The sequence below is a fragment of the Orbicella faveolata genome, unplaced genomic scaffold, assembly GCF_042242905.1.
Source record: "Orbicella faveolata isolate gen_17 unplaced genomic scaffold, um_ofav_v1 contig_47, whole genome shotgun sequence".
NCBI classification, from domain to species: Eukaryota; Metazoa; Cnidaria; class Anthozoa; order Scleractinia; family Merulinidae; genus Orbicella; species Orbicella faveolata.
The window spans coordinates 21,188,093-21,204,351 of NW_028301577.1; the positions used below are offsets into that span (position 1 = coordinate 21,188,093).

Here is a 16,259-nt window from a genome sequence, read left to right on the forward strand (position 1 = left end):
GTGTAGACTGACAGATTCTTGGTCATTCATTGTCACCTCAGACACCAGGAAGCTGTGACTCACAAGCGAGTTGCTACTTTGTTGATCTCAGTATGTGCATACAGTGCGCTTATTTCGTTGTTTCCCCAGTTTGTTCCGACAAAGATTATTTAATACCTGGCTTTGATCATTATTGGGGTAGTTTGTCTTGCAGCTTCAGGAGTTTTTTTCTTTAAAATTAAAGACACAGAAATTAAATTCATTCCCCCCAAGTACAAGACGTGCCGCAAATTGGCCAAATACACTTCCTTTATTGTAAGGTTATAATTTTTTCCGGTCCAGATTGAATATTCTCGTGAATATTCTTACATTATTGTTTATTCCCCGAACAAAGAGTTAACGGGATAAAAGTTGGATTATGCCGACAAAACGCCAGATTATTTGCCCTACAATGACTTTAATGGCGTTGAAGGGTCTTGAAGTAATCTTAGTGCCAGACTGTACGCCGACTGTACGCGATATATCCTGAAATGATACACATTACGCCTTGAAAAAATATTATTAGCATCGAACATAAGGCGACCAGTGCTGCTTTTGTTGTTGTTGTTGTTTTTTTTTCTTTTCTTTTTTTTTTTTCTTTTTTTTTTTGCATAGTTTTGTTTCTTAGAGAAAGGAACAATTTTATACAATTATTTTATATTGTCTTTACAAATTTTCAACGCACAAAATTTTATTCGGTTTCAGATTCTTAGCCTCGTGCTTATTCCGGCTTCTAATTATATAGCTCCATCGAAATCCAATATTGCCAAAAGACCTATTTTTATTAATTTTTGCAAACTGTCCAAATTTGAAATAAATTGGATAGTTTTTGCTCGAACGTTTAGTTTAGCTTTGAACAAACTGTCCAATTTGAGAAAAATCTGGATACTTTCCATCAACCAAGGAAATGTCAAGATAAATAAAATAACTGAGTATTGGCCAATCAGGTTGCAGCTATTATCACCGCCATCAAACGTCACCGAGCGATTGTAGCTCGCTAAGTTTTCTTATGTTAATGGCGGAATTCCCGACTTTTCTCTCCACCTCTTTGACGTCTACACTTTCAAATGGAGTCTTCGGCTAGGTTTCGAGAGATAGATGCTACTGATTTACTCGAGATGAGGGAGAATAATCAGAACAAGAACACTCAAAGAAGCAAAAAACCTGTGTTAAAGTGTTTGACCTGTGACGCGCTGAGCAAAGCGAAGTGAGAAATACTGTACTTTAGAGGATAAAATATTTGCCTTGTTCATCTGTTTTTGGATCCTATATAATTAATAGGTAATAGGACTACATGCTTGTCCAATTTGAAATAATTGGATTCAAAAAATTCCTCGGACTGCCAAATTGGACTCGGCCTACGGCCTCGTCCAATTTTGGTTGTCCTCAGAATTTTTTTCATCCAACTACTTCCAAATTGGACAGCATGTAGTCCTATTACATATACAACTTTTTAAAATTTCGCAGGTTTCAGTCTCTATTTTCTTGTAAAATGTATTTTTTATATATATAACAAAAAGTGAGAGGTTAAGAAAATCTGTTGCCTTACATATACTTGTTCTTTCTCGCTTCGTTGTTCACGGAAGTTTTGTTGTTTTGATGTCGTAGCATTCTCTGAATCAAGCACCGATATACAACCCTAAACTGCCGTTTATAAGCCCTCCCGCTTATAAGACCCTCTGGTTATAGGCCCATCTAGCGTTAAACAAAATACCACGTTAAAAGATTATAAGCCCCCCCTCCCCCCAGGATATAAGTCACCCCCTCTTATTTAAAATGAAATGAATTTGACTTATTTTAATGTTTTAAGGGCTTATTAAAAACCAATATATGAAAATCGTATTACGATCACCTCTGCTGTGGCTCAATTTAAAACGTGTTTTCCTTTTTTTGCTCCGCTCATAATTAAAAGCTTCCTCGGATGTAAGCCCCTCCATTTAGAAGCCCATTCAAAACCTCTTACAAAGTTGTATAAGCCCAGGGCTTATAATAAGCGGCAGTTTAGGGCATTTATTTTAATATCATAATATTCGTATTCTAATTTACTGCTTCTTAAAAAAAAAGACCTTTAGGCCCCGTCCACAGGCGTCCGGATATTTTTGAATCCGCAACTTTTTCTTTCCGGATTCAAAAATTTCCCCGTCCACACGTAGCAAAAATATCCGGATTCGCCGCCGAATTCGCCGGGTGCGTGTGGACGGAAGCCGCATCCGGAAAGAAAAAGTTGCGGATTTAAAAATATCCGGATACGTGTGGACGGGTCATAAGATGAAACGTAAGCGGATATCTGGTTTAAAAAAAGACAGGGAAATTGAAACTTACCAAAAAAATTTGCCTTAATTACAATGACCGCTTTTTCTGAAAATTTCGGCGAACTTCAATGACGTATTAAGTAAATGCCTTTTGAAACATTGAAACACTTTCAGTCTATGCTTTTTCAATAGAGTTATGGTCAAGTCATAGGAGTGTTCGAGAACACAATTAGTTATTTTAAGCGTACGTCGGGTAATCCAAGTGTTCACGAGAAATATCTAGCATGGGTAAACCACTGTCAGGATTCACAACATTCAAGGCGATGAAAAATCCATATTTTGAGGAATTAATGGTATACCAGCCCAAGAGTGAGGAAGATGAAATTTTATATTGGTCGTACATTGTTAACGGTGTCTTGAACGCTTTCCTAACTATTACCGCCATCATCTTCAACAGCGTCACAATCCAGGCGCTAAGAAAAACTTCATCGTTACCAAAGCCTCTAAAAACATTGTTTCTGAGTGTTGCTGTCTCTGATCTTGGTGTTGGTTTACTTGTCCAACCTTTCTAACTTGGGCTACTGGTCAATTGGTTACAGCAAGACGATTCAACTGAGGCTACATACACCACGTTCCTCGTGATTGGGCTATTATTTGCCACAGCTTCCTTTTCGGGCGTCATGGCTTTAAGCGGTGACAGATTCTTGGCTCTGCATCTTCATCTCAGATACCAGGAACTTGTGACTCACAAGCGAGTTGTTGCTGTGGCAATCTCAATATGGGTGTACAGTGCACTGTCTTCGTTAATTTACCTGAGTATCTCCCCGAAGACTACTTACATAGTGTCTGCCATTTTGGGGGTAGTTTACTTCTTATTCTCAGCGATGCTTTATTTCAAGATCTATTTTGCTGTACGACGCCACAGAAATCAAATTCAAGCCCTGCAAGTACAACAAGTGGCACAGAATGGCCAAATAGCGAACGCTGCTAGGCTGAGGAAATCTGCAGTCGGTGTATTTTACGTATATCTAGTGTTTCTGCTTTGTTATCTTCCGGAGTTCTGTTGTTTTGTTGTCGTTGTAATCTCCGACTTAAGTACCGGTGTAAAAGTTTTTTACCATTTCTCAATGACCTTTATATTCCTCAATTCAACGTTAAACCCTGTTATTTACTGCTGGAAGATGAGACACATTCGACAGGCTGTCTTGGACATACTGCGAAATGTCCTTCCAAGTCACAGCTGAGTAAAGGCGTCACATTCGAATCTGAGTATGTTGCCTGTTTCGACTGGGAAATATTTTCCTTCGAAACTGGCTTGAAAAAGGCATAACCACAGATGCTGTTAAAGTTTGCCGTGCATGTTTCTAAGAGGTTGGTGATGGTAACGTATCTTTTAATCCCAAGTCAAAGCTGAAGAAGGTGCAGCAATCGACTCGGGATTGGAGACAAATGGTTCCAAAAACAACGTAAAAAATAATGTTATTTTTGCTAAGGAAAGCTCCAGTGATTTGTTGGCGGTTGAGAAGCTGCAATGGGAGTCAAAAGTGTTGAGACACTTGGCAGTAAAAGTTGATTTTCCAGCGTCTTGGAAACATTTCCCCTCCCCCCCAAACAATGTTGATTTTCCTATTTCTTAAACTGCACAGACCACCGCACCTACGCAACATTGAATTGCGGGCCCGTAGGTATAAGGGAATTAACGCTAGATGCATATAAAATGGAATAAGTGCTTAAATGTCGAAAAGTGTCATTTCCTAAAAATGTCTCAACTACTTTTGTCGCCCATTATGGGTTAGATGACCGTTAAGACGGTACTTTTTGAAAGACAAACCCACTACGTCACCCAGGATGTAATACTATTGCTCATGAAAAAGAAGTTAACTGCAAGTCCATCATTTAATATTTATTAAAGAACGATTTTACTAGTGCAAATTACAGAACTGACTGCTGCAAGCAGGTGATCTGGATAACGAGGAAAAAATTCACTCACGTTCCCTTTCATTTATCGGACAAAGAACGTGAAGTCAATCGTTCCTAGTTCTGGTTTATTTTTGGAGGTTAGCTTGGAATTATCGACCTGCAGACGATTTTAAAGTACAATTTTGACGAGTCGTATTCAACCGTCTTCGTATACAGCTGTATTACATTTTATTAGTTAATTGTAGGTCCCCATCAGCCTCCCTGGCTGCCAACTAACTTTGTAACCTGAATGATAATGATGATGATGATGATGATGATGATGATGATGAAAAGCGATAATAATATGGGCTTTGATAGTCATAATGTTTAATATAACGTTCAGATGACAACGCAAACTTTCTGATGCATTCGTGTAATCAGTTTATTCTGTCATTGTCTTGAACGTCGATTTCGCCGCCATTGCGGCACTTATTCGAAGGGATGCTTAATGGAATATGGGTGCTTCTTATGAAACGGCACTCGCGATCGAGAAGAGCGCTTATTTGAGAAAGGACGCTTAATAGAAGGAGGGCGTGAAATAGAATCATTACAGTAATAAACTTTCCATTGAACAAGTTTGTATGGCTTCTTGTATAGGACAATGTTGGTCTTCTTCTCTTAGTGTCCCTTTTTTTCAGAGAATCCACATCGCCACCTACAGACACCTGTGAACTCCAGAATTTGTTTGATTAGCTTGAAATGAAGGAAAAGTTGTTGATTTAACAAAACCATTTTGACTCAGTTGACAGTTGAAACCTGACTCATCGTATTCCAATTTATAAAGGAAAAAAATTAAGAAATGGTAACATTTATAGGAAAGAAATTTAGTTGTTCATTTAACAAAACCATTTTAACTTAGTTGACAGTTGGAACCTGACTCATCGCATTCCACTTTATAAACGAAAAAAAAATAAGAAATCGTAACATTTATAGGGAAAAAATTAAGAAATAGTAACATTTATGATGAAGGTTTGTAGGTGGATGAAGGTTTACTCATCTGCAAAATGCATTTCCAACCGAAATCGATTGAAATTTAGGGTTACATGTGATGAAAACAGCAAAAACAGCCAATATATCAACGATTTCCTGCTTCTTTCATGTGTCAGGCTCAATGTTTAAAAGTAATAGGTTACCATAGCAATAATACGACCTGTTAAAAACACCCTCAGTTTTAACCAAAGCTAAATTTTCACATGAAATGTCCGATATCATGTTTTGACAGGCATTTTGTCTTGTGATGACGGGTCTATGATAATTATGATGAAATTTAAGGTGGCTGTTAACAGTTTCAAGCCCTTTCTAGGAGTCGTACTGTGAAGTTTCTACACTACCACTCTTTATCAAGAGATGCTGCAATATAGGTATCACTTCAACGACCAATCATTGTTGAACAATATGTGGTAACCTTAGTGGCGTAATAGGTTACCATAGTAATAATACGACCTATTTAAAACACCCTCAGTTTTTGCTTTAAGTGCCTATAATCCAAAATGGTTCTGTGAAAACTTTTTTTAATAATCAAATGTTGATAATTGACATTTCCTCTGCAACCCTGATTTTTTTTTTGTTTTGTTTTTGTTTTTTTTTATTATTTTGATACCCTGATACTATTGAACTCATCTTTGAACCTGCAATTTACTGCTGTAAGATGAGACACATTCGAAGCGCTGTCATAGACGTATTACAAAATATGTTAATTATGGATGCCCTGCTAATGACTTCTGTCAAATAAAAATACATATTTTAATATCATTATATTGATATTCTAATTTACAAAAAGATATAATCAACGATTTCCTGCTCCTTAGATGTGTCGGGCAAAAAAGGCTCATTTTTCAGATGAAATATGACATCTGGTTTAAACAAAGACAGGGAATTAAAAACTCCCCAAATAAATTCAGCTGATCTATTTTTTGCAGTATAAATAAAGTAGTTATTATTCTTGTTCTTGTTCTTATTCTTATTCTTATTCTCATTCTTATTCTTATTAATATCATTAAATATTTTGTTTTCATTACAATGACCTCTTTATTATGAAAATTTCGACGAACTTTCGACGAACAATTAAGGCGGGAGGGGACACGTCAGAGGAGGTTCTTTTGGACCTCTGCAACAGGATATGGAGTGAGGAAAAGATACCAGAGGAGTGGAAGAAGGGTCTGATAATCAAGCCGCCCAAGAAAGGTGATCTGAGCTACTGTAAAAACTGGCGGGGCATCATGTTGCTGAACATGGCAAGTAAGGTGTTTTGCAGAGTGATCCTGGAGCGCGTCAAGATCGCGCTGGATGAAAAATTGAGAGAGGAACAGGCGGGCTTCCGAGCTGGTCAAGGCTGAACGGATCAAATAGCAACACTGCGGATTATTGTGGATCAGAGCATCGAGCGGCAGTCCTCCTTGTATATCAACTTTTTAGATTTCGAAAAGGCCTTCGATAGTATCAGCAGAGAGGTTTTGTGGAGGTTGTTGCGGCACTACGGGATGCCTGACAAGGTGGTTATCATCGTCAGAGCTCTCTATGAAGGTTTTTCCGCACAAGTGGTACACAATGGACAGAGGACCCAACCATCGAATATGAGGACTGGGGTAAGACAAGGCTGCCTGCTATCTCCCCTGCTGTTTCTGGTCGCCCTGGAATGGGTGACAAGGACAGCCTTTGACAGGAAGAGAGGTATTTAGTGGACCTTTACGACATCCTTAGAAGACTTTGACTTTGCCGATGATCTGGCCTACTGTCGCACAGAATACAGGATGTGAGGGATAAGACACGGGCCTTGGAGGTTCAAGGTGCGAAGGTAGGCCTGAAGATCAATGCCACCAAGACAAAGTTGATGCGTATTGGTACCAAACGTGGCGATGGTGTGTCGGTTTCAGGGGGGCGGATTGAAGAAGGGAGGCACTGAAGAGGACATTCAGGCACGAATTGGAAAGGGAAGACAGGCATTTGCGACGCTGAGACCAATATGGCGATCCACAGCACTAACAAGCAAGACCAAGTTGAGAGTCTTTGGGTCAAATGTGGAGGCGGTGCTCTTGTATGGTTCTGAAACTTGGAGGCTGACTGAGGGATTGGAGCAGAAGTTGCAAGTGTTCATCAATAAGAGCCTGAGGAACATCTTGCAGATTTGGTGGCCTAGAAAACTCAGCAACAAGGAGCTTTGGAGACAAACAGGGCTTGGGACTGGATCGGCCACACGTTGAGGAGACCAGATGGACATGTAGTCAAGACGGCACTGGAGTGGAACCCACAGGGGAAGCGAAACTGAGAGGGAGACCCCAGCACACCTGGCGACGTACGAGAATGGCAGAGTTGGAGAGGAAACATCTCGCGTGGAATAAGGCAAAGGGCACTGCACAAAATAGGGTTAGGTGACGCGCTCTAGTTGAGGACCTATGTTCCATTACGAACGAAGAGGAATAAGTAAGTAAGTAACCGGCTTTTAAGCATTTACAGTCAATACTTATTCAATAGAGTTATGGTCAAATCATACAATATAATCGATGATTTACTGCTTTTAAGATGTGTCGGGAAAAAAAGAGCTAATTTTTCCCATGAAATGTAAGACATCTGGTTCATACAAAGACAGGGAATTTGAGAGTTCCTAAAATAATTTTTTTTCTCATATTACCAAGACCGCTTTATCATGTAAATTTCAGCCAACATCAATGAGGTATTTATAAGTAAACGGCTTTTGAGTTAAAATTTGGACAGAATTTTTTAAAACATTTTTCTTTAAAATCTTATGCAGTAGAGTTATGGTCAATTCACAGAAGCGACTAGTTGATATGAAAGAGAAGGGAGAAAGATTACAAGAGACTGGTGGGCAGGTTGGACTCAAAATCAACATCCAGAAAACAAAGGAGATGCGAATGAGCGTGAGGCAACAAGAATCGTTGGAACTCCATGGGGAAGGTGTTGAAAGAGTGTCTGAGTTCACGTATTTGGGAAGCATCATTAGTGAAACTGGCGGAACTGATGAGGACATAACAGCCAGGATCAGGAAAGCGCAATCGACACTCTCAATGCTTATGCCTGTGTGGAAGGAAAAATGTATCAGATTGCAAAAGAAGCTCAGGATTTTCAATACAAACGTGAAGTCTGCCCTTCTGTATGGTTCGGAAACATGGAGATCGACGAAACTACTGACCAAGAAATTGCAAACCTTTATCAACAAGTGTTTAAGGAAGATCCTGAACATCCGCTGGCCAGAGGTCATTTCAAATGAAGAACTATGGGAAAGGACACAACAAATACGTATAGAAGAAAGCATTATGACGAGAAAATGGAAATGGATCGAGCATACGCTACTGAAGCCTGAGAATAATATCACCCGTTGCGCTCTCGAGTGGAACCATCAGGGGTCTAGAAGAAGAGGTCGACCAAAGCAATCCTGGAGGCGAAGTGTGATAGCTGAGCTCGCCAAGAATAAGTTCACGTGGATAGAGGCAAAGCGAACTGCCAGTAATAGAGTTAGGTGGAGATCCATGGTTGACGCCCTATGCTCCGATTTAGGAGCGAAGATGGCCTTAAATAAAAAAATAATAATAATGATCATGGGCCTCTTTTCTGCAGCGTCAGATTCGTGGACAGATTCTTGAAAATTCCTCTTCACCTCAGATTTCAGGAGGTTGTAACTGAGTATGGGTATACAGTGCGCTTCTTTTGCTGTTTACTCAGTTTTTGTTTCGAAGTTTTGTACTTGCTGTTACACCAGCCCACGCGTAGGCAAGATCACCAGAAAACTTATATTCACAGTATATTTTTAACAAAGTGTTCAACGCTTTCTTAGCTATTAGCGCCATCATCTTCAACAGCGCCACAATCCCGGCAGGTGCTAAGAAAAACATAATTTCACGCCTGAGAGAGAACAAAACAGCGAAAAACCAGGCAGCGTGTTAACAATACCCCGCTCCTTAGATGTGTCAGGCAAAACTCATTAAATTGGACTGATTTATTACATGAACTGTGAGAAATCTGTTTTAGACAAAGAGCGGGAATTCGAAACTTCCCCAAATAAATATTTTGTCTTATAATGACGGCTTTGTGAGGATTTTGATGAACTTTAATGACGTATTAAGTACACGTGTTTTGAGTGCAAAATTTGAAACGAAATTTTGCAGCGAATACTCATTCAGTAGAGTAATGGTCAAGTAGTAGGCGCGTACAATAACATTTTATTGAATTTGTCACTTTTAAAGTACGTCAGATAATCCAGGAGCTCGCAAAGATTATTTAACGTTAGAGAAACACCGCAAGGATTGCAAACATACAAGGTTATGAAAAATCCAGTTTGTGAGGAGTTGCTGCTATACCAGCCCACGAGTACGAAAGATGAAAACTTAAGATTATGGTACATTGGTTATAGTGTCTTCGACGCTTTCCTTACCATTATCGTCATCATCTTCAACAGCGTCACAATCCAGGCGCTGAGAAAAACTTCATCATTGCCACAACCTCTTAAAACATTACTTGTAAGTCTTGCTGTCTCTGATCTTGGTGTTGGTTTACTTGTCGAACCTTTCTACATTGGCCTACTCGTCAAGTGGTTACAGCGAGACAACTCAACTGATGCTACATGCACCACGTTCTTTGTGATCGTAACCTTTTTTTCTGCAGCGTCATTTCTCGGAGTCGTGGCTTTAAGCTGGGACAGATTCTTAGCTGTGCATCTCCATCTCAGATACCAGGAACTTGTGACTCACAAGCGTGCTGTTGCTGTGGTAATCTCAATATGGGTGTCCAGTGCATGGTGTTCGTTATTTTACTTGTGGGTCTCCACGAATATTTTTTACAATGCGGTTGCCATTTCTGGGGTAACTTGCTTCCTAGTCTCAGCGGTGCTTTACTACAAGATTTATGAGGCCGTGTGGCGCCATAAAAATCAAATTCAAGCCCTGCAAGTACAACAGGTAGCACAGAATGGCCAAATAGCGAACGGCGCTGGTCTGAGAAAATCTGCATTGGGCGCATTTTACGTCTATCTAGTGTTTTTGCTTTGTTGTCTCCCACAGTACTGTGGTTTTGTTGTCGTTACAATCTCCGACTTAAGTACCGGTGTAAAAGTTTTTTTCCTTTTTTCAACGACCTTGTTATATCTCAATTCAGCGTTAAACCCTGTTATTTACTGCTGGAAGATGAGACACATTCGACGGGCTGTCTTGGACATACTGCGAAATATATTTCCAAGTCACGACGACTAAGGAAAGCTTCAGTGATTAGCGATTGGGAAGCCGCAATGGGCGACTAAGAGACGTTTCAGTAATAAGCGCTCTAGAAGCTGGGCTGGATGACGATTAAGACAAGCCATTGTATTCTTAGTACTTTTCAAAAGGCCTTATAACTGCATTCTGTGAATAGTATAGATAGATACGCCCACTACGCGATCTGAAAGGGTGTTGCGGCTTCAGTGTTCATATTACAGAACTAAATTGTGGTTCCGTCCTTTAATATTTATCGCAGGAAAATCAATGTTAAGTAAGCATTGCAAATCAGATTAAGTAGGTGAGCCTTTTCAATTCATCTTTGAACCATGTTATACAACGCTGGAAGATGAAACACATTCGGCATGCTATATTGGACATATTGCGAAATATAGTTCCAAATTAGAACTGAATAAGGAGAGTGAATGCATGAGACTAGGGTGCAGTTGTTCAATGTGTGTTGTCAAAACAAACCACGCTATCTGTCCTTTTAACAACTGAGGCTCATTAACCTACACGTTTTACATTTTGACAGAGTTTCTTGAATGCATTCGTTAATTTTTTATTGTCATTTGTTATATGTTTCTCATTTTAACGCCTATTAAACTCAACAGTGCCACATAAAAGTAGGTCTCCACAATCTTAGGGAGGATTCTGAAGCGGAATTTGAACGCTTCGCTGCAAGCACTGCAGACTCTTTAATTAAAGAACGTTTCCATTGGTGCACAGTAAAGGACTGAGTATTGTAAGTAGGTGATACGTATAACGACCTTCGTTTATGTCTAATGATGACAGTCAGTCGCTGTATTTAAAACACATTTATCATTAGCATGTCGAACTGGTTAAAGGAGCGCTCGATCCGGCGAATTAATAGACCATTAAAATGACTTATGAATGAATCGATTTCGTTAAAATGTTAATTTAAAACTGAGCACTAAAGAAAACATTTGTCTCACTGACATTTCACTTTATTAAGCGTCTAGGAAAGTGTTTGAAAATGCAATTGCATATATACATGCACTTAACTTTGTTGTGTGCTTTTACTGATAATCAGTCCGTAACCTAACCGCAGACCAGACTATTAGCTCAGTTGACAGTAGGAACCTGTCTCATCTTATTCTTATTCTTATTCACCAAAGAAAAGAATTAAAGAGTCCGGTTTGCAGGTGATGCTTCTTCAACAAAAATGCATTTGCACACACAAGTCGATTGAAGTTTACTCCTGCGCCTGAGATGAAAAGAGCAAAATCAGGCAGCGAGTTAACGATATCCCGCTCCTTAGATGTGTCAGGCAAAATGTATTAAATTGAAGTTATTTTTCAGATAAACTGTTGAACATCTGTGTTAGACAAAGAGAGGAATTTTGAAACTTCCCAAGATAAATATTTGTCTTATGATGACGGCTTTAAGAGTTTTGATGAGCTTTGATTTTGGGTTTTTTCTTCAATTTTAGTGCGTCAGATACCCGGGGGGGAGGGGTACTCCCTTATATGGGCTATATAGGTATGTGCGGCCCCAAAGGGTATGGTTTTTCAGCCGTTTTGGTCATAAATAGGATATGGTTTCCACACTCTAGCCTTGAGATAAGTATGTTTTTAAGAAGAAGCCAATTTTTCGTCATTACCGAAAAGAAAATCAACAAAAGCCCTTCACAAATTATGTTTACAGTAATTTAACATTGGTCTGAACTAGGGAACTAATTGTAACGCAGGTCTGAAACAGGATTTTGATTTAAGGGTCAAGTCATAAATAAGGTTTTAAGAGTTATTGTCTGAGAAAACCAGGCAGGTGGTCAAAGATGGGGGTCGGCCAGATTATTCCATACTAACATCATAGATAGGTTAGGTTGACTTATGGATAAATATACTAAGGTTTGCTCTTCAAGCGTTTTGGTATAGGAGATATGAGATCCAATCTCCATAACCCCCTCAGGTCCTAGTTTTTCTGGTAAATTTGACCCAAATTTGACATCCAGCAAAAACTGTAAAATTTAGCGAACGAAGTTTGTATCTGATATAATTGGACATAGAACTTCTTGTAAAAAGCCAGAGATATGAGAAATAAGCACAAGTCAGTCTACACCATTTAGTTTTCGAATACCTATATTTCGTATCTGCGAATAAGCAACAAATGAGCCATTTTCAACTTCCCGCAGAACGCACAACTAAAACTTCTGCAATAATCGGATGCCAAAACCAAACACTCTTACCTTCCCTCTATCACAAACAGCAATAATCTTTTTGGGCCATTCAAACACCAAGATACTACATCACCTCCATTTCTCCTACCACTCGATGTCATATACAGCACGACACGACGCAAGCAATCTGCTGTTTAAGCCGCTCCTGGATTTCGCATTGGGTTTGTCCGAAGTTGAATATATACAGTTCATCAAATTAGTTCCACAAAAAATTTCAAATCCCTTCTCTTTCGAATTTAACGGAGAGAAAATAGGAAAACACGAAAATTAACACAACGACGCCATGTTGAATTTTTTGACTCGGGACTGACTGGGAACTAGTTGACTGGTGGTACAGGAGGGATGGGTGATTGTCCCACGCTGCTTTCATAAGAAAGCTTTTTGATTGAAGCAAGGCTGGTCTGGGTTCATAACGTAAGTGGCAATGTGTAACGAACTATTAGGAAATGAAGATACGAACGAGAGTTACCAAACATTTTCCTTGCTTAATTTTAAACGGCCTAAGGGAAAATCGTTTTGGCATTTAATTTGCATTTTGTGGGCTTTGAATAGGCGAAGTTTTCAGGTTAAGCAATCTTGTACCGTCAAAGACGAGATTGCAACGAATCAAACAAGAGCCAAAAACACAATAGTAATTTTGAGTAACAATACCGTAGCCCAGTTTAAAGTCTTGTTTGCAAATTCACTTGTAGAAACTATTTTTTTTCCTTTTTAATACAAAGGGAAAAAAATCCGGAAAAATAACATTATATTATCTTATATCGTTAGAGCCTATACCTGTACAAAAGTATTTTATGACAATTTTGTTCTTACCATATTTACATTTATGACGTGACATATGGTCTTCGCTCCAGTCTTTTGCGACAATATATACATTGCAGTCAGAAGCGTGATGTACAACGCAAAATGAGCTGCTCATTTTCAGCTGTGGACAGTGTGTGCGGTCCAACACCATACGCGCCAAATGAGGTTCATGTTATTCCTCTAAAATCATGCAGAAAGGATTTAACAGGTTATCTAACTAATCTGGGTGTCAGTGGAAGTCGAGGCTTCGGGACACGGATTAACGAGGCTGATGTTATTCTCAATCGCGCCGGATTGCATTCACTATCAGAGGAAGACAGGGAAAGGATTACCGTATGTCCAAAGCACAGACACGAGTGTTTAAAAATGTGAGGACGAGCTTAAGGTGCGTGTTTTTGAATTAAAAGTAGTAGTAGTAGTAGCAGCAGCAGTCGTCGTCGTTGTCGTCGTCGTCGTCGTCATATGTATTACAAGAAAAATTTTAAGAGATAAATTTAAAAGACATCTATTTACAAAAGCCCGTTTGAATCGTTCCGTCTTTACTTTAGGGAGTCATGGCCCCTTTCTCTAAGAGCTCTGTTACGTTTGGGTGGGAGACAATGTTTGTCGGCCTCTAAAGGCGGAACGAGGCGGGGTGGGTAGAAAGTGCTCCCAATCCTTCTGTATTTGCTTACCAAACAAAGGTTTGCGTAGGGTGGCTACCGGTACAGCAGCCTGCCAAAACATCGTTTATTTACACATTGTAAGATATCAAGCCACCTGACTAAAATTTACTACATCGCATTATTTCCTAGTAAACAAGTCGTGGAATTTGGTCACTATCAATGGTCACTCCTCCCACGGGTAGAAAAAGGTAAGAAGTTGCTTAAAATGTTTTTGTTTTTGCTCCTCCTGTCTTTCTTTTCTCGGCCAGAGGAAAAAAAAAAGACATAAAATTTCTACATTTTGACCCAACGCTTAGCTGATATCAAATGCTTTGTAGTTGCAAAGGTTTTTTCGAAAATGGTTGCATTTTCTCCAGTTACTGATGACTGGGACTCTGCTCATTGTTTAACCTACAGTACAAACTATTTTCAACGAAAAGCTGGTACACTAACCTAGAACAAACGCCTCTTAAAAGATGTCAACAGCTACCTGCGCCTTACAAACGATTTATCCATGACGGAAACGAAACCGACAAACGGACTTCTAACAGACCGACTTAATTTGACCATAGACAAACCGACCTATTTGACAAACAATAGACGGATCGAAACCGACCAATGACTGGTTACAAACTTTATACGAGTCTTTTAGCCAATACCATCATGGCTAAACTGACCAATCACGTTTAACGGACCAGACTTACAACATCATCGACTGACAAACACTATTCACTTGACTCTCAAGATGACTTCCGCTCAGGTTGTCGAAACGTCAGTCACCAAAAACAGTTCTTTTCAGAACTACCCTCACCCGGACGATCACACTATACGAACTACTGATACTCCTGGGTTCAAACCATTTACTATTGGCACATATATCAGATGGAAGAGTTAGTCCGATAGCTTCGACTCTAAATTCGAATTGGGATAGTATATCAAGCACACAAAAGGCCTACTACCTGCGGAAAGTGGGTCAAGTTCTCACTGAGGTGTTAACAACCTTTGCACCAGATCAAGAAGAGAAAGTACTGGAAGCACTGAGGCGTTCTTTAGATACAACTCTTGTCCAAAAAGAAAACGAAAGCACAGCATGTGCTGTCAAAGAAGAAGTGACTACAGACTAATTGTCGATTTTGCTGGGGGTGTATCACGAAGCGGAAAGTCCACAAATTCGATTGCAAATTCTATCAATGTTTGCGAAACATTTTTCAAAGAAGGAGCTCAGAGAGATGATTCCAGGTCTCAGCAAATGGCAGACCGATCAAGCCCGTCGCCATGCTGCAGAAGAAGGACCAGGACGACCAGTGGTGTCCGCACCCATAAAACGAACACGCCTTGATCCAGTGAAAACAAATCACTTCGTCAACTTTATTGCTAGTGTAAATTTTATACAGGGCGTTGCCTATGGCACTAAAGAACTAAAGATAGCAAACCGGATTACTGGAAAAAAGTGCTTGGCATTAGCAAGAGAAAACAAAACAAAACAAAAATCGGGGATAATACAGCCCAACTAATTTTTTGTTTAATTTGTTGCGCAAGGTTCCATCAACAACATGTATAACCAAAGAGCGCGTACTCCTAAGGACCTTCTGGTGTACATGACAAGCCGGGATGACAAGCCGGGATGACAAGTTCAATGCTTTTATCAAAAGCAAATGACGTATTCGGTGAGGACTCCTAGGTAAATATTTCGGTTCCCGACATTTGTTCATTGACAGATCAACGGAACTAGAAAACTTCAAATAAGTAAACGAGAGAACAAAAGCAAAAGCAGACATACTTTGGAAAAGGCAGTTATCCGTAGGAAAAAGTAAATTCCAACCCAAAGAGGATCTGCACGGAAAAGTCTCTCTTCTAAATATCAAGCGCACATTTTCCGTTAGTTATCTTTAGTTTTACACAGTTTAATTTATGGGTAGAACAATACCATGACACTGTTTCTACCTATTTCATACATCCAATTTGATTGCATTTTACGGTAAAGATGGCGATATTTCAGCTTTCCTTAGTGATTCAGAGGGGAACGTATCGAGTAGAGAGATTAACCAAGGAGAGTCAGTCAAGGAGAGTAATAACTGTAATCAGTTTGCTTATACATTGTACAGAGATTTGTTTTACTAATCTTATGTGGTGCTAGTATCAAATAACGGTAGTTCTTCAGTTCGAAGTTACTAAACGGAAA

General features: G+C 39.5%; 2 protein-coding genes and 1 pseudogene across 2 annotated transcripts; all 3 read left to right on the plus strand.

Moving 5' to 3' along the window:
• Window positions 1-2,569: 2,569 nt before the first annotated feature.
• Window positions 2,570-3,514, plus strand: LOC149097566 (melanocortin receptor 4-like; annotated as a pseudogene).
• Window positions 3,515-7,984: 4,470 nt separating this feature from the next.
• LOC149097567 (uncharacterized) lies at window positions 7,985-8,827 on the plus strand. The gene has a single exon (XM_089280408.1). It carries the CDS (start codon window positions 7,985-7,987, stop codon window positions 8,825-8,827), a length of 843 nt encoding a protein of 280 aa, XP_089136534.1.
• Window positions 8,828-9,496: 669 nt separating this feature from the next.
• Window positions 9,497-10,656, plus strand: LOC149097568 (beta-2 adrenergic receptor-like). The gene has a single exon (XM_089279037.1). It carries the CDS (start codon window positions 9,506-9,508, stop codon window positions 10,427-10,429), a length of 924 nt encoding a protein of 307 aa, XP_089135163.1. The 5' UTR covers window positions 9,497-9,505; the 3' UTR covers window positions 10,430-10,656.
• The last annotated feature ends 5,603 nt before the right edge of the window (window positions 10,657-16,259 follow it).

Excerpts from the sequence above, each read along its gene's own strand:
- LOC149097567 (XM_089280408.1), top strand. The coding sequence starts at position 7,985 with ATGGTCAATTCACAGAAGCGACTAGTTGATATGAAAGAGAAGGGAGAA.
- LOC149097568 (XM_089279037.1), top strand. The coding sequence starts at position 9,506 with ATGAAAAATCCAGTTTGTGAGGAGTTGCTGCTATACCAGCCCACGAGT.